This window comes from Pteropus medius, unplaced genomic scaffold, assembly GCF_902729225.1.
Source record: "Pteropus medius unplaced genomic scaffold, Ma_sr-lr_union100, whole genome shotgun sequence".
Lineage (NCBI taxonomy): Eukaryota > Metazoa > Chordata > Mammalia > Chiroptera > Pteropodidae > Pteropus > Pteropus medius.
The window spans coordinates 969474-987610 of NW_024340847.1; the positions used below are offsets into that span (position 1 = coordinate 969474).

An 18137-nucleotide genomic window follows, 5' to 3' on the forward strand; every position below is an offset into this window, starting at 1 on the left:
TCTGATGGTGCGTTGATGATTTAGACGTGTTAGAGTATTCAGTCAGCTAAGACTTACCTATACCGGAAACGCCTTCACCTGCTCGGTCTGGCCGAGGTGACCCAAACCAGAAGGATCCGTGAGCAGGTGTAGACAGAAGCACGGCACAGCCGCACACAGGCGGCTCCCCGCTGCACCCCAGAGGAGAACGGAAGGAGGGGGGCCCGCGCCCGGACCTCTTCAGCTTCTCAGGGTCTCAGCCTTTCTCAGCCGAGACGGCGGCTGCACTCCATCCTGCAGGCCCGGAAACAGCGCTGCTTTTTGTACCTCTTCCCGATCGGTTTTGAGCTGATGTTACGGTTTAACCGAGAGGGAACCCTCATGTCCCTAATTTCCAAAATTTTAGGAGAACCCTCTCACTCCCTAACAGCCGCCCTTTATCCACAGCAGATAAAAAAGAGTCTTTTTTTTTTTTTTTTTTTTTTTTTGCTGTAGGTAAAACTGTTATAAACAAAACTCTTGACTGTAGAATTTTTCTACAAATCTCAGGCATTATGGTGAATCTCAGAGGAATTACAGAGAAAACATCCTGCAATAGAGCAAATATTATTGAAAAACACCACGTGGGCGCTTAGTTCGTTTCCCAAGTTTCCGAAGTGGGAAACTGTGTGATGTGCAGGAGGAGGTGGCGTGGAAGTGGCCCGCACCCACCCGCCGCTCGGCTGGGACACTGTCGCCCACCGTGTTGCGCCCGCAGCCCCACCCAGACCTCCACCTTTCCCACCAGACTATTTGGGAGCAAATCTCTGACATCTCTTCATCTTGTCCTGGAAATAGTTCAGCATGTTACAGATGGATATTTTTGCAGCATTATTTTATTGTGGTAAAATAGACGTAACATAAAATTGACCTTTTGAACCGTTTTTAAAGCGTGCAGCTCCGTGGCGTGTGGTACATGCGCATCATTGCGTCACCGTCACCACCCACATCTTCAGAGCTTTCTCATGTTCCCAACCGAGACTCTGTCCCCATCCAACCAAACTGCCCGCCCCCGCCCCCCGGCCCTCTGTCCCCGTGAGTCTGCCGAGTCTAGGACCTCACAGAAGTGGAATCACACAGCATTTGTCCATTCGTGTCCGGCTTACCTCACTTACGATAACGTCTCTAAGGTTTACCAATGGATTTTTAAAGGCTAAAACTGGCTCAAACCTTACAGACCCCCTCACAGAGCCTATCGCTTATTTTAGAAGGAGCAGGGAAAAAAAAGCGAAAGGCCAAAGAGGGTTGGGAGGGAGTGTCCCCTTCGGACACCTCTTCTGGGGGTGGGGGCAGCCCCACTCTCTGCAGAGGCTTTGGGGCGGGTGCAGGGGGGAAAGGCTTAACCGGGAAAGGATGAGGACACTGGGCACGTGTGACGGACAGGTGGCTGCCCGTGGGCATCTGCAGCATTGTTTTGTTATTACGGCTGCCTGGTCCCAAGCCGCGGCCCCTCCTAGGCTGAGTCTGGGCGGAAGACCACCCCTGAAGTGGCCACATCCTGAAATGCCACCTTCGGGGCTGCCTCTGGGCTGCGCTGTTACTGCCCCTCGTCCTATTTTTCCGTCTTCCCACTAGTCAGTCACAGCCTCTCTGCCTCTGGTTGGGGGCTTGGCAGAAAACACCCTCTGTCCAGACGAAGCACATCCCAACGCTTCAGCACTCTGACAATGAATGATTAATCAGATGCGGTTATTCGTCAGACGCGTCCCTCTCCTGAAGTCCAGCAGAGGCCCGCGGAGACCTGAGTCCTCCCTATGCTGTGCGTGTGTGTAAACTCCGTTTGTGGGGGTGTCCTCAGCACACCTGACCTGAATGAGTGAAACTAAGAGGAACGAAAAGGCAGCGACCACCGATGTCTTCTTCGCCCCCAGACTGGGTACCGGCTCGCCCCACTTAGGGCAGGAGGGAAGGGCAGCAGGGTCCCGGTTTGGACCGGGCAGGTGTGACCGCTGCCCACAGGGCGAGCTTGGCTCTGTTCTCGTTTGCGACCTGGAAGAACCTCCCTTTGGTTCTGTGGCTACATCCGGGACGGAGTGGACGTGCGGACAGCCGCGGGTTTGTGCCCCCCGACTTGGGGCCACACTCACAGCGACTGCCGCCGACTTCTCTCTGGACCCGCGTCGCTCACCTTCGGGGGAGCAGAAGGAAGTTCTTTGCCATGTCCCTGTGACTCTTGGAGAGCTGAGTCCTGTCCCTGTCTCTGGGCCGATGACCGGCAGTGTCACTTGCAGAGCGACCAGTGTGACGGTGTTTTCTTGCCCTGCACCCCCTTCCGCGTGTCCTTGGATGATGCTGAACCCCTGCGTGAGTCCAATGCAAACCTATTTATTTTTGCTAATGAGACAGGAGTAGAGGTGGGAATTTTTACAATGTTAGGCATTATGCTTTATCGGCCGACCAATCTAATTATTTACAGGGACCAAGGGTGTTCACTGCCACCCCGAGTCAACTATTTATCATTGTCACATGCCTGAGAGGAATTAATCGCATTCGAGTTTAATTAGAAGAGAACCTCCAGGATTTCAGATAAAGCTCATCCCTCGTAATTTTGAAATTTATCTGATCTACTTCCACTTGGATTTCTAATGCTTCCGAAACAAATCTTTCAGGAAAAGAAAACCGCGCAATGCTTTTCAATGACCTAACTTTAGAAAGTGACTCAATGACTTTCAAAAAGAATTCATTTAATGCTACGTGTTTATTTGCATGCTTTTTCTCGTAACTGTTCTTCAAATAACAGATTTGATTCCACCCCCAGGCACAGGCCAGGAGCTAGGCTAGACAGACGTCATCGTAAGAGGAATTGGGGTACACCCGGGAGGGGAATTAAGAGCGTCTGCCAGCTTCAGCGTTTGTGCGAATCAAGGCCAACGACTCGGGAGCTCAGACGCTAAAACTGGTTACTAAGATAAATCACAGAATCCCAGTTTTCTGCGACCTTTAAGAACACGCGCACATGCACATACGCGTGCGCACACACACGTGCACTTACTGAAGGCAGGAGGCTGGGAAAGTTTAAGGTCTCAGCCTTGAATTTTGAAAACAGCCACGTGAACAACCGAAATGCGTATTTTAATGATAAAGTCATAGGGCGGAAGGTGAACTGCCCGGTGGACGCAGGCGGTGCAGACAGTGCGATCGCCAGCCCGCCGACTCCACCCCCGATTCAGACAAAATCATTATTGGCCTGTTTTGCGACTGTAGTTTCATAGTCTCAGACGATAGCATGACACACGTAAGCAGTGCGATGCCACACAACACGACACGGCATGACGCCACATGAGGCAACGCAGTGACACGGCGTAACATGACACGCGTAACATTTTGACTGGATCTCTGCTGCCCCCAGGTCCTTTCCTCCTGGACGGAGACCCAGGCGGCGGTGGGTAGGCCCGTGACGTCCAAGCTCCGAGCGCAGGGCAGGGAAGGACAGGCTCCCAGCTTCTGCCGGTGCCATCGACAGAGCCTTTATGCTGGGAAAACAAAACAGCAAAACTGACTGTCGGCTGGGGACAGAGGACGCAGTTTTGGTGATGCGGGTGCTGAGACCTTAGAGGGACACCAGGAAAACGGTCACAAAAATGGTTTTTCAAATCGGCAGTTTTCACCGTGCCCACAAAAAGCATTTACCAAGACGTCCAACGAACACGAAATCACCCACGTCGCTTTAGGAAACAGGGCGTGTCCTGGGAGCAGCGGAACTCGTAAACCGCGGGGTGACCGCCTTCCGCGGGGTGACCGCCTTCCGTGGGCTGGCCTGCTGTAATTCGCAGACAGGATGCTGTCTCTCGCCCTGAGAGCCGCCCTTGGCCCCGAACGTTACAGGACTGTCAGGCTGGATTTATATGAAGGAGGATTTCTGCAGGTGGCATTATTGATGGCAAGTGGAAGATTCACCAGACGTTGGAAATCGGAAGTACTTCTGAAAAACGTTTTTGTCCCCTGAAAGGGCTATAAATCTAAAAATAATCTTGAATTCACAAGCAATCCTTTTATGCCATAAGTTCATAGCAAATATATTACTGAAGAGACACATAATTACCTTAAAATCTACCACAGTTAGGAATGTATTGGAGCTCTTCAATTATAATTTAACTTTACAACAGTAAAAGAGATAACGAATATTTTTTTCCCTTTGGGTTTCACCTTTTCTCCTCACATATATAAGGACAGACTAAGACTGTTTATGAACAGATATCCCAGACAGCTCCAAAATTTCCTAAATATATAAAAAGCTGATTTTGATGAACGAGAGAAAGCGAGGGTTTCACGGTCCCTTTCAGTAGGAGATGGAGCCAGCAAGCCCAGAACTCGGGCTGGGCGGGCGCTGTTCCTAGGTGTCCTGTCACTTGGCAAGGCCCTTGGAGCCAGGGGAGAGGCCAGGAGCTGCAGAGTCTGTACCCTGGGCTTTCCAGCTGCCCATCCCGTCTCCAATTTGCCCAGCTCAAAGGGACCCTGCGCACGTCTCCCGTTGGTCTCACCCTACACTTCCATCCATGTCCACGTCCACAGACAGCACGGCGTCTACCTCGCTCTCCAGCCCCGTGACGCTACCTCGATATTCATCTCCGCTCCGTCCCCATCTGTATATGTAGCTCTCAGGCCTGCCACCTGTCCCCGGCCCTGTCGCTCTCCCTCCCTGGGGGGATGCCTGGTGGCCCCCTGGATTGGGCTCTGGGCAGAGTCGAGGCGTGGCCTTCGCGATCGCCTCTGCGTGTGGTAGCTGTGTGCCCCTCGGGATGTTACATGACCTCGTTATGTGCGTGGACTACAAAACATCACACAAAAATCACATGTTATTACTGACGAGACGTTTGGGTCTGGTTGGGAGGCGGTGAGGAATCAGGGTACGTGAGGAATTAGGGTACATTCTCACTTAAGGCCTGTTCTCCAGGGAACGACTGTAGACACAGTGCTTCGCTCACTGGGAGAACGTGGGGCGCAGGGAGGAGCGGGGCACAGGCCCCCGGCGGACGCTGGAGCCGGACCCCGCAGCGGACCGAGCCGAGCGCTCGCCCCGTCTCCGCCTCAGGTGCCTCTTCTGTAACATCGTCGGTTGACTTCACTAAAAGACGCCAACCACCCCGAGATCCGGGCCGAGTCCACGATTCAGGGAAAACTAAGTGTAAATAGAAGTAGAAGCGATGCCATGACCTTCGGCACACGGCGGGCCAGCGCTCCGATAGGTGACCGGCTCCTGGGCGCAAAACCCGGCCCGGCCGGAAGAGAGCGGGGCCGGCTGTTCCGATGCTGGGGGCGGGGACCTCCCGGAGCGCGGTGCCGGGGCCGAGTGGCCGGCGCGGTGTCGCCGGCGTTGCGCGGACCGCTGCTGACCCTTAGCCCGCTGGGGCCCGCCGTGCGGTCGCCCCGTGCGCTCCCCGGGACCGGCCTCGGGGACGCAGCGACGTGGTGGCCGCGCCCTCGGGACCCCTGGGGAGGCGCCGCCGGACCAACGTCGCGCCCACGGAGCGGTTCCCGCAGCCTGCGCCTTCCTGGCAAGCGCCTGTGCTGGATGGTCCCAGAGGATGGTCCGGGGCGTTTGCTCGCTGGGAGGTTCCTTGAGTCGGTGAACTAACGAGGCATCTCCACGAGTCTGTGACCTCCGAGTCCTGAGCGACAACAAGCCTTTCCCAGAAGCACCGCGTGCGCGTCAGGTAGAGAAATGGCGGGGCGTGGTCCTTGCCCTTACGAAACCCGTGCAGGGGAGACAAGTCACACGCGGGAAAAGGTAAACAGTGACAGCAAGGACGGCTGCCTTGCCAGCCGGCACATCCGAGCGCACCGCAACACAGGGATCAGACTGTTTGGTTGGTGCATTTGTCTTGACGATCGTCATAGAAACCTTCCCAGAAGGAGAAGGCTTTGGAAACCAGCAAGCCCCGCACCGGGCGAGTCAGTGTCAGGCCACAGTTCCACCGTGTCCTTAAACCGAAGGTGCCCGGCTCCACCCGGGAGCAGCTGTCACTCAGCTCCCTGTGTCTGCGTGTCCTCATGACTCGCTGGTAAATCTCCAGGTGCGCACAGGGTGAAGACACCCCAGCAACATTTTACATCTTGCTTTTAACGTTTATGTCGTGGAGATTACTGAGCCGATTTCCTGGATAGAGTGGCTTTATGACACTCACTTGAAAATTAGTTTTAAAATGCTGTAAAAGAGGGACATTAGCAGCAGGATGCCACAGCTCGAGGGTGCATAAAGCTGACAAGATAATTGTCAGGGTTTAACAAGCTACGTGGATGAGCCTTTGGGGTCCTGAAGTAACGCTTGGCAGAGGTACCTGCTTTGTGCCCCGTGAGGTTACAGCCGACGCTGGTTCTTTTTCATGGCGTCTGACGGTGGTCGTGGGCCAGGAAAACTCATCAAGTGTTCTGTCCGCTGGTGTGGCTCGCAGCGCAAGAGCCAAGAGCTGACGAAAAGATGTCCGTTCACTTAAATGCATGGGAGGATATGCCTTGTTTCGGATAGGAGGACTCAGATGTAAAAATGTCAATTCTCCCTAACTCGGTTTCAACCCAATGCCAGAAGGATTTGGGGGGTTAGGAGGTAATGACAAATGATTCAAAGTTCATCTGGAGAAAGTAACCAGGACATCCTAGTGTGGGGACGAGGGGACACTGTCAGCGGATCCCTCCATCTTAGCCCACTGGCCCTCCTGCCTCCACGTGCTCCCTTCTGGGCCCAGTTCTCAGTCTGTGGCCTGGGCTCTTGGAGGTTACAACTCAGCAGGAAGAGGAGAGTCCCAGCTGCCCGTCTCCCCCCCTCCCACCCCCCCTCCGGGTGTCTGGGCCAGGCTGACTCTGCCCTCAGTGGGCCTGTTCCAGGGCTCAACTCTGGGGCTGGCAGCCCCAGGGAACACCTGGACCAGGCCCATGTTCCCTGCCTCGTGAGCCTTCCCCAAGGTTCCTGATGGCAAATGACTCAAAATGCACCCCGCTTCCTTCCCGGCCAGCTCTGGCTCCGTGGAACCCTTTGCTGTGATGGGCGGCTCCAGGGCCGCCTTTTCCAAAAGCCTCTGGGTGGCTTCAGCCTCCTCTGGGGCAAATGAGAGGCAACTCCCACGTGGCCACCGCCTCCGGGAGGCGTACAAAGATGCAAAGAAACACAATGACATAGGGCACAGAGTCGTTTCCAAGGGATACAAAGCAAAGTGGAAACACCCAGAGTGTCTACCCACACCAGGCTCGTTAAATGTCACACTGAGTACTAGTCAGCGGGCTCTTCAAGCCGTGACGAGGACAGGCGAAGTCTGTACAGGATGCCGCAAGACAGCCATGACCTGCTGTTAACTAAACGTCAAGTGGCAAAAAAAAATGTAAAAAAAAGTAAATAAATGTAAAAAATACAAAAAAAGTTACAAAAAACCCCCGCATGATGTCTATTTATTCATCTATCGATGAACATTTTGCTTTTTTTTTTTTCACTTTTTGGCTATTATGAATAATGCTGCTATGGACATATTTGTTTCAGAGTGAACATTTTTTCATCTTCTCCCGGGCGTGTGCTTAGGATGGGATTACTGGGTCACGTGGGAACTCTTAGCTTTCTGCAGAATCGCCAAAATGTTGTCTGCAGCGGCTGCGCCATTCTACATTCCCGTCAGCAGCATGGAAAGGCTCCGATTTCTCCAAATCCTTGCCAACATTTCTTTTCCCTTTCCTGTCCTGTCCCGTCCTGTTTTCATCCTGGCTGTGCTAGCGGGTGCGACGTGGAATGTCATTGTGATTTTGCTTTCCATTGTCCTGATGTCTAATGACGTTCACCATATTTTTGTGTGCTGATCGGCCATTTGCATGTCTTCTTTGGAGAAACATATATTCCAGTTCTTTGCCCATTTTTAAGTTAGGTCGTTTGTCGATTTTTCTGTTGAGCTGTAAGAGTTCTTTATAGGTCCTAATCAGAGGCATGATGTGCAACTGTTCCCCCTCATTCTACGGGTTCACTTTCACTTTTCTTGATAGTATCCTTTGATGAACATTTAAAAAAATTTTTGATGAAGTCCGACTTACCTTTTGTCGTTGTTTGTGCTTTTGAGTGAAAGCGCCTAATCCAAGGTCATGAAAATGTACGGACACCTGTTTCCTTTTTCTTCACCGTGAAATTAGCTTTTCTTACCAAGATTCAGCCGTTTTGTTTAAACGCGTGGTCCCTACATTCTTGCGAACCCTTGGTTAATTTCTAGAGAGTGTTGATGACATCGATTCTGACAGTTTTTGTCAGTGCTCTCACTGCTTTTATAGAGAAGATTTTTGGAGGTTCTTATTCAGTCATTTTTGCTGACATCATTCCCTCATTCTAGTTAATTTTTGTGTTAGGCATGAGATAAAATTATTTTAATAAATCTCTTTCCTGTTTAAATTGGTCAAAGTTGGTTTTTGTTGCTTGCAGCTGAGAACTCTGATCGCTAAAACCCCTTATAATGGCGGTCCCCAAACTTTGTGGCACCAGGGACCAGTGCTCCTGTGAGAATCTAATGCCTGACGATCTGAGGCGGAGCTGAGGCGGTGATGCTGGCGCTGGGGAGCAGCCGCAGATACAGTTGAAGCTTTGCTCACCGGCCCGCCGCTCAACTCCTGCTGTGCAACCCAGTTCCTTACAGGCCATGGACCAGTACCGGTCTGCGGCCTGGGGGTTGAGGACCCCTGTTCTCAAGCAAACAGCTGGGGAAAGCTTTGCTTCTCCCAAGGAGCAGATAGGCTGTCTTCTTAAAGCTAATGAGAATGATGTCACAGATTTTATTTTCTTTTTCATTTTTGATGCCAGGAAGCTCAAAAAACTTGTTATTCCAAACTAGCAACTGGAGTCCTTTATGATCTGCTGAATTAAGTTTAACTTCTTCCATCATTTACTATTCTAATATATACGTTCCTTGGGTCTTACTTTTAACAATACTTTATCTATTATATCTCTAGCTATTTACTTATCTCTTTATCATCTTTTTTTCTTTCTTTATAAGCTGCCTTAAATCCTCAGTAAAATTAGGAGGTAGCTACGTAATTACATTTTTATCTATACCAAGAAGATTAACTGTTGAGTTAGCTCATGATCTCTGCATTACTTTAAAGATCTTTGCTCTGGGAACATCAGCCTTTAAGAGGCAATATATCACGATTAGAAGTATTGGAATAGCCTGTGAATTTCAGTTCTGGCTCTGCCACCTACTTATCGTGTGACCTTGAGCAAAGTCTTAGCCTCTTAGCGCTTTAGTTTTCTAACCCGGGAAGTTGGCGCGCTGAGTTCCCACGCAAAGAACGCCGGCGAACGCCAAATTCCATAGCACGCGCCAGGCGGTTAAGACAGTGCCTGGCAAACAGCAGCTGTTTGGAAATGTTTCCTGTTTAATCTAAAAAAATGAAAGTTAAAAAGGCAGGGCGGCCTTTGGGTGCGAGATGTTGGAGAAACAGAAGCGGCCCCCACGCCAGCCAGAGGGGCCCAGGGCAGCTGCAGCTCCAGCCGTTTCTGCAGGACCAGGAGGGGCGGCAGCCGGGGTGGGAAGAAGACGTGGACGTGCCTCCAGCCGCGGGCGAAGCCAGGATCGTGAAGGGACCCAGCGGGCGCTGGACAGTGGTGAACTTTCCTCCCGTGGGGATGGGATGCTGGGAGGAACGCTGGGCCCGCGTCACTAACCTGTATCCCTTTAGGAAAGTCCCTAAATTTCTCTGGGTCTTGGTTGCAAAGAGATGAGGAGGTTTCTCAATCTGGCGCTGCGGGGCGGCGATTCCCCTGGGGCCCCGGCGGTCTCGCTCCCGCTGTACCGCGATGGGGTTCGTGGGACGGATTGTTCCTTTTCCCCACTCTGCTTCGTTTCCCTCTTAAGTTTTGCGTGTTGCAGTTGGAAGAAAAAAAGAGTTAAGATGGATAATTAAAGCCAAGAAAGATGGTTCATGACTGCATTCATTAGGAGCCAATAAAAATGATGGAAATCGACCTGCAGTGAGTTAATGCGTGTTTATGATATTGCCTTGAGACACTGCGCGACACTGGCTCTCAGCTCGCTGACGCCAAGCAGCGCCTCGCGTAATCGCCAGGAAGCGGGACCCGCGGTAGGAGCTCTCCAAGGTCCCGGGTGGTGAACACACGAGGCCGAACTCTCCCTGAGCCTTGTGAGGAGTGGAGTCAGGCACAGAGGCCCTGCCTGTCGGGTTAATTCTGTGTCACCTCGGCTGCGCGCCACGGTCACCGGACCGGTCAGACGTTCACTGGGGCGTGTCTGGGAGGGTAGTTCCGCGGATTAGATTCACATTTGAATCTGTAGACTGAGCGAAACACATGGCCCTCCGCAGGTGGGTGGGGCTCCTCAAGTCACCCAGGGGTGAAGAGGACAGAGGCGGGGAGGGAGCTTTACCTTTCTGCCTGTTTTTGAGCTGGGACATCAGCCTTCTGCCCTGGAGACGCAACTATACCATCAGCTCTCTTGGGGCTCCAGCTGGCAGAAATGGCATCCTCCATAATCTGCCTGTCTGTCCATCCGTCCGTCCATCCATCCATCCATCCACCTACCTACCCACCTACCTACCTATTAGTCATCTCTCCGTCCATATGTCTGTCTATCTCTGTCTCCTACTGTTTCTGTTTCTCTGACTAATACACCACTCCTGGAATTTGAGGGCAGAAGTTCGTACCTATTGGTATGCTTGGGCACATGCTCACGCACACTGATGAGTGCAGAAGAATTTGGCGGGGAGGTTTGGTGGTTGGGGCAGAATCTCCACTAGAGGGACCTGGGAGTTTTACTGTGTCTCCCGTGCCGATGCAAAGTTTTGGCTCGATTGCATGGTGGCGAGCGGTGACGCTGTGGAAAGACCAGGAGGGAATGAGTCACGTGGATCAAGGTTCGAAGGTGGACAGTGGAAACTGGGTCAGGTCACTTACCCTCGGCAAGCCTCAGTGCCTCCGACGGTAAAAATGGAGCTCACACCCACTTCGCTGCCTTATTACGATGGCTAAATTTTGTAATGTATGTGAAACGCTTACAATGTAGTGATTATTCTAAAAAAGCTGGTTCCCTGCTACCTTTTCTCTCTCTTATTTACATATATATGAATCGTTGACTTAAAAAACAAGGACATGTGTGCTAAGTGTCAAGTGAATGGTTGGGAGTATAATTCCTGTAAATTTCTGTCTTACCCCTGGACTCCATGACGGCAGGACCGAAGCTGTCTTCTTTCCAGTGTACCCAGATTTTTGAATGAAAAAGTGAATGAAGAGACTGGACTTGTCAGGAAAGGCTGCAGAAGGAAGGTCTTGGTGCGACCTCCGAAGGACGGCTGTCCTGAATCTGAGCAGGAGGGAAGAGGATATGAACTTGGCCTTGGGAGGGCACTGGGGCTTGGAGAGGAGAGGAAGCCAGGCTGCGGGAAAGGCCTCCTTGTGGAAAGAAGTGGGGAGAATGGCTGGAAGGGTGGGGTCCAAAAGTCACGGTCTCGAATGCCAAGTTCAGGAGTTTGATTTTATTCTATAATTAATGAGAATGACTGCATTGAAGTGTGTTGAGCATGGGAGAAAAAGGGTATTTTGGGAGGAGATTCATGTTTTAGAGAGATACAGAAAAGAGGGTGTCTGTTGGCTGGGGTGACAGTGATAGCCGGGCCACCCATCTCCAGCTTGATTGGGGCGGATTTTCACAGTGGCAGTTGGGAGGGTGCCCAGGAGTCATAAGAAGGGACATGCCCTAATGCACAAGCACTTCTCAATAGCTTCCTGTTTCTATTGTTTCTTCGGCCAAAGGAAGTCACATGGCCAGGCCTGGATCCAAGAGGTACAAAATAGACTCTGCTTCTTGATGGGGGAGGGGCAAAGCCCCAAGGCAAGGGGGTGAGTGTATAGGGATGGGGGAGCTTGTGGCTCTTTTAAGTCTACTACCCTGGGCTAAGTACTGTGAGTACCAAAGACAGGGAAATAACTAAGACCAAGTTGGGAGAATCTCTACAGGCAACCACATAAAGAAAAAAAAGGTCTAGATGGTTGCGATGTCGGATTAGGAAGATCTGAGTGCCACAGGCGTCCACCTTCCAGCATAAGTGTCTAAAGGCCACACAGCTTAAAATCTAATCTGCTTACACTCTAATTTGCAGAGTAACCCAGAAATTATCGAGGGCACTTCAAGCAGTTATTTATTTACCCAGCTCAGGTCTTGGGTGTCCAGAAAAACAGACTCGAATGCTTCTTTGTCTTTCCTTGGTTCTTGAGGGCTCTGAGACATTTTAAAGTTGAAAAATGAATTTAACCAGCTGGAAGTTAGTTCTGATTTCTTATCAGCCTCCGCAGCGGGAGAACTGCTCAGCACTGCTCAGAACAAGCCTCATGTTCTTCCACTACCAACGCTTATCCACATAAGGCATGGTAGGCACAGTATTTGGGAGCCGCAAGCTTTACAGGGGCCATAAAAAAGTTTGAGTCATGAAAAAAATTTTAACTCAATATTGCAAAAAGATACTTCAAACTCTAAATTAATATATATCATAAAAATCATTCGAAAGCAATTTGTAGATTTTCTTGCCTTCTAAGAATTCTCAATTAGAGATGCCAAAAATCAACAGCGATGAGCAATTATAATGACTTCCTTGTAGCCAAATAAATCTAAAAGTAAAGTAATAAATATTCCTTCGAATTCAATTTTATAGCCAAAAAAAAAAAAAACTATACTTAACGCAGAATGGGGTGAATTACGGTGTTTCGCATATTTGGCGGTCCCCCAAATAAACGTGCTGCAGAGGGTCTCTGAAGGGTCATCGCACCGCCGGAGCAACGGGGCTACGCAGCGACTTGGCAGGGGCCAGATGTTCAAGGCTATCTACGTCTCCTAGTGGGCAAGCCCACGCCCCTCATCAGACCCAGAGAAGCCAGGTGTCTGGGGTTTCCGCCCAAAGCACGAAACAACCGGTTTCCGACCTCCTGTCAACTTTGGCACAGTGCAAGTTTCCGTGGGAGAGAGAGCTCCTTATTGGCTACCCCGAGTGCTCTGCGGGCTGAGCTGGGCGCCGAATGCAGGGTGCTGGCTACCCAATGCTGGGTGCTGGGTGCCGGGTGAGGGACACTAAATGGCGTTGCCGTCAATGATTAATAACTCTTATGGGAAAAAAGAGCGCCGCCCCGCTAACCGACCCCAATCGCGTGCTCACCCAGCTCCCAGCCTGCTGGCAGCCCGCAGCCTCCGCCCCGCCCTGCTGGTTGGGGGCGTGGCCCAAGCCCCGCCCCGAGCCCCGCCCCCTGCCGCCGCAGTCCCTGCGGACGACGCGGCGCGCTCCTCTGACGCGCGGCGCGCTCCTCTGACGTCAGGCCCCGCCCCGGCCCCGCCCCGGCCCGCGCGGAGCCCGCCCTCCGCCGCCGAGCGTCTTCTCCGAGGCAGCGGCTGAGGCGGCGGCCGTGGTCCTGATCGCGAGGCGCTGCTCCGGCCGGCGGTCGGCCAGCTCTCGTCCTAGCGACGCGGCCGTCCCGCCCCTCGGGCCGGCGGGCGATGGTGCGGCGGAGCGCGCGGACGCGGGCGGCGCGGCGGCGGGCATGAAGGAGGATGGAAGGGCAGGACGAGGTGTCGGCGCGCGAGCAGCACTTCCACAGCCAAGTGCGGGAGTCCACGGTGAGCGGGCTGCGGCCCGGCCCCCGGCCCCCGCCACCCCGATCCCCGCGGTCCCCCGGTTCCCGCGGCGGCCGCCCCTGCCACCTGCGCCGCCTCCCGCCTCGGGCTCTGCCCCCGCCCCGCGCCCACCCGTCGTCCTCCCTGGGCGCTGCGCGCGGTTCCGTCGTGTCACCTGTCGTCCCACGGGCGGTGCTGCGGCGCCACCTGCACCCTCAGCATCCCATGCTCTTCCCTCACTCGGGTGGCAGCCTCGGACGGTGGCCGCGCCGGCCCGCGTGCCCACCCTGGCCGCGTGGACAGGTGTTCGTGCAGGCACCTGGCAGGACCTGTGTGGCCCCTCGCGGGCGCTGGCGACGGGCCAGGCGCGGTCTCCGCGCTCAGCTGCTGGGTCTCCGTCTCTGCCGAGAAGCCAGCGTCCCCAGCCGGGCCGGTTATCCCGTCCACCTTAGCACACGCCTTCCGGTCCCTCGCCCGTCGCTCTCCAGCCGCACCTAATGTACGAAGTCCCAAACCTTCTGTTTCGGGTGGGAAGAGCCGCGATTTCTGACATCGAGGGCCTGAGCCAACGTCTGTTGTGCCCTGGAAGCGACTTCTCAGGGGAGTCGTCCTTCCTTGGTGCCCTGTTGGGTGCGCGCTGCTGCCCGGGCTCAGGAAGCAGGCGTGGCCTTAGCAATCGACCTGGCTGTTTGACCGTTTCATGATGCGCTAGAACACATTAGAATCGTGTTTATTTGTGTTTTCGCAGCGGTGTAAAATATTTGTTCCGTGCATTTGTATTTACCCTTCTCTCTTTTAACTTTTCTCTGTCACGGTCTTATTTCCACGTGAAAAAATTCTGGTTTGGAATTGCCTAATTTGTGTAGTTCTTGATCTTGAAAATTGAGAATCGCTTTGCCAAGTCATACTGTGGAATAAAGAGGAGATCTAAGTCCTGAACTAGTGGAATTTGATACAGCATACTTAGTTTAATTTTAATTTTTTTATTAAAGCTAAACAAACAGAAAAGTGCATAATCAAATGTGTACAATTGAAGCATTTCACACGAGTCGCATCTGTGTAATCCGAACCCAGAGTGAGAAACAGACTATTACTAGGTCCTTCTTTTCTGTGGTTACTCCGCTCTACCAAGAGCAGCCACTGTCCCCGCTTTCACAGATTAGTTTTGCTTAGTTTTGAACTACTATGTAAATGGAACCTTCTAGTATGCATTCTTTTGTTTCTGGTTTCTTTCACTCAACAGTGTTTGTGGAATTCCTTTGTATTGTATGTGGTTATAATTCATTCTCAGTGCTGTAGTTCTGCGATTATAGCACAGTTTATTTTTATTTTACTGCTGATGGGCGCTTTAGTATTTTCCAGATTTTGACTACGAATATTCTTAAACGTGTCTTTTGGTGAACATGTGTGTGCACTTGTTAGGTGTACACCTAGGCCTAGAACCACTAGGTTATAGGCTGTGCATTTGTTCGTCTTTAGTACGTACTTTTAACACAGTTTGCCAAAGTGGTCGTACGAATTTCTCCTCTGAGCAGCACTGTATGAGAGGCGTGGTTGTTTCCAGTCCTTACAGCACTTAGTGTTCGCTGTCCTTTTAAAATTTTAACTACTCTAGTGTGTCGTGGTATTTATTACACAAAAGATTTCATTTGCATGTACCTGATGATTAATGAATTTATGAATTTGAACACTTTTTCATATGTTTATTGGTCATTTGGAAATCTTTTGTGAACTATCTCAAGTCTTTTCCTCATTTTTAAATTAGTTTGTATATCTTTTAATATTGATTTGCAAGAGTTCTTTATGTATTGTGGATATGATACTTTGCTCTTCTCCCCGTCCCCCCCGCCCCCCATTTTGTGGATGCCTTTTCACTCACTCAATATCTTCTGATGAGCAGAAATTCTTAATTTTAATATAGTTCACTTTATCAAAATTTTTTTCTTTTAATGGCCAGTGCTTTTTTTGTGTGTTATGTCCTGTGTAAGAAATCTTTGCTTAATCCAGGGTTACAAAGATGTTCTCTTGTGCTTTTCCCTTCATGCTTTATCGACTTGTTCTTCCCATTGAGATCTGCAGTTGATCTGCAGTGTATTTCTTGTATATACTGTGAAGTAGAAGGCGTGTATATTTCTTCACATGGTGTCCTATTGATTCAGCACCTTTAATGACCTTTGTCATGAATTAGGTAACTATATTTGTGGGGTTTAATTTCGGACCTGTGCTGTTCTGCTGGTCTGTTTGTTCTAGGCTTTATTTTTAATTAGGTATTTTGCCATCTGGGTTGAGAAAGTAGCCAAGAGCTTCATTATCTTTGTCCACTCCCCCGGAAACAACTCAGTTTTGGCCCTGATCAGAGTTCCTTGGTTTTGCCCCTCTTCACCCCGTCTTCCGCTGGGCCAGCGCCCCTGGGTGGTGAGTGTACCCCACCCTCTGCAGAACCAGACCAGACATTGACCAAGCTCAGTGAGTTTCTAGGCTTCGATGTTCCTTTCTTAAACTATTCATGTTTGGAGTGAATATAAATGCTTAATTTTTCTCTAGGACTTGTTGCCAATTCTTTTAATTATTCAATTCTTTGGTTTTGTCATATAATGCAGTAATTTTTAACTTTTTATTGTGATAAAATATACGTAATATACAATTTACCATTTTTAAGTGCACAATTCGATGGCATGCGGTAAATTCAGATTATTGTGTAACCATCACCACTATCCATCTCCAGAACTTTTTTTGTCAAATTGAACTCTGTCCCTATGAATCAATAACTCCCTGTTCCTCCCTCCTCCCAGCTCCTGGTAACTTTCATTCTACTTTCTGTCTCCATGAGTTTGGCCATTCCAAGTATTTCATTTAAATGGAATCACACACTGTTTCTCCTTTTGTGACTGGCTTATTTCACTTGGCGTAATGTTTTCAAGTTTCATCCATGTCGTAGCATATGTCAGAATTTCTTTCTTTTTTAAGGCTGAGTAATATTCCCTTGTATGTATCTACCATCTTTTGCTTATTCAGTCATCCATCGATGGACATTTGGGTTGTTTCCTGGCTATCGTGAATAATTCATGAACATCGGTGAACACGTGTCTTTCTGAGACCTTGCTTTCAGATCTTTTAGAAGTGGAATCACCGGACCCTATGGTGACTCTGTGTTTACGTTTTTGAGGAACGGTCACACTGGTTCCCACGTGGCTGCACCATTTCACTCTGCTGGCAAGCAGGGCACCAGCGTTCCGGTTTTTCCACGTCCTTGCCAGCACACGCTGCTTTCTGCTTTTTAAAAATAGTAGTTATCCTGATGAGTGAGGTGGTATCTCACAGTGGTTTTGAATTGCTTTTCCCTGATGACTAGTGATGCTGAGCATTGTTTTATGTGCCCATCGGCCATGCGTATGTCTTCCTTGGAGAAATGTCTATTCAAATCCTTTGCCCATTTTTGAATTGAGTCATTGTATCATTGTTGAGTTTTAGGAGTTTTTTATATGTTCTGAATGTTAATCTCTTACTGGATATGTGATTTGCAAATATTTTCTCCTATTCTTGGAGTTGCCTTTTTACTCTATTTATAGCGTCCTTTGATGCACAAAAATTTTAAAATTTTGGTGAAGTCCAGTCTCTTTTTTTTGTTGTTATTGCCTGTGCTTTTGGCGTCATGTCCCAGAAATCATTGCCAAATCCAAAGGCATGAAGGTTTCCCTCTATATTTTCTTCTAAGAGTTTTATAGTTTTAACTCTTACATTTAGGTCTTCGATTAATTTTTAGTAAATTTTTGTATGTAGTGTAGTGTTTAACTTTTAAATACTCATGTGATGACCTTATTTTGTCTCTAATATTATGACTATTTCAGAGTTCTCTTGTTAGTTACTTTAATCAGTGGCCCTTACCCCCCAGGACGCAGACTAGTACCAGTCCATGGCCTGTGAGGAGCCTGGCCACACAGCAGGAGGTGAGTGGCGGGCCAGCCAGCGAAGCTGCATCTGAATCTGCAGCCGCTCCCCAGCGCCGGCATCACCGCCTCAGCTCCGCGTCAGATCCTCAGGCGTTAGATTCTCAGTGGAGCAGGAAGGTTGGGGACCTCTGACTTTAATGATCACATTGGGCTTCAGGTATTAATGTCAGGTAGTAATGATACTTTCCCTTTCTTCCTTTTGCTGTCTTTTTTTTTTTTAAGTCCTTTACAGGTGCACAGAATTGGATTAATTATAAGCCTCGGTTCACACACAAAAACTTTTTATTGGTCTATGTGTGACCTTTTGACTAACGTATTTTCAGATAATGTACACACACGAGCCATCACCCAGGACTCTAAAGCAGTGACTGGCGCAATTATTGATGGCCCGCGGAGCTGACACGCAGGCAGGGGTTTCCACCGCCCGCCCCTGTGCCTGCCTCAGCGGCACGGCGACACTGCCTCTCAGCACACCCGAGCTTTGGGTGCGTTTGCTTAGGCGATAGCTGCAGAATGCTTTTCTTCCATCGATGCTGCTTTCACCAGTATAGTTATTACTTTAAAATGATCACAAATTAATACAGAACTGTACCAAACC

At 50.3% G+C, this 18137-nt stretch overlaps 1 protein-coding gene and 1 long non-coding RNA gene across 8 annotated transcripts in view; one reads left to right on the forward strand and one right to left on the reverse strand.

The window, feature by feature from the left end:
• Positions 1 to 6815: 6815 nt before the first annotated feature.
• On the reverse strand, positions 6816 to 12035 carry LOC120582123 (uncharacterized). Its single transcript, XR_005647468.1, has 3 exons — positions 10639 to 12035; positions 10362 to 10442; positions 6816 to 9827 (listed from the first exon to the last, which is right to left on the reverse strand). It is a non-coding gene; the product is annotated as an uncharacterized LOC120582123 (long non-coding RNA).
• Positions 12036 to 13324: 1289 nt separating this feature from the next.
• The window catches only part of LMBR1 (limb development membrane protein 1), a 90360-nt gene continuing 85547 nt past the window's right edge, over positions 13325 to 18137 (forward strand). For 3 of the 7 annotated variants that reach the window (XM_039837116.1, XM_039837127.1, XM_039837138.1), the window contains exon 1: positions 13325 to 13592. In XM_039837116.1, the coding sequence (XP_039693050.1) occupies positions 13527 to 13592 (66 nt within the window). In that variant the 5' untranslated portion in view covers positions 13325 to 13526. The remainder of the gene's footprint in view (positions 13593 to 18137) is intronic. The other 4 variants (XM_039837089.1, XM_039837098.1, XR_005647450.1 and 1 more) reach the window with 3 other exon arrangements.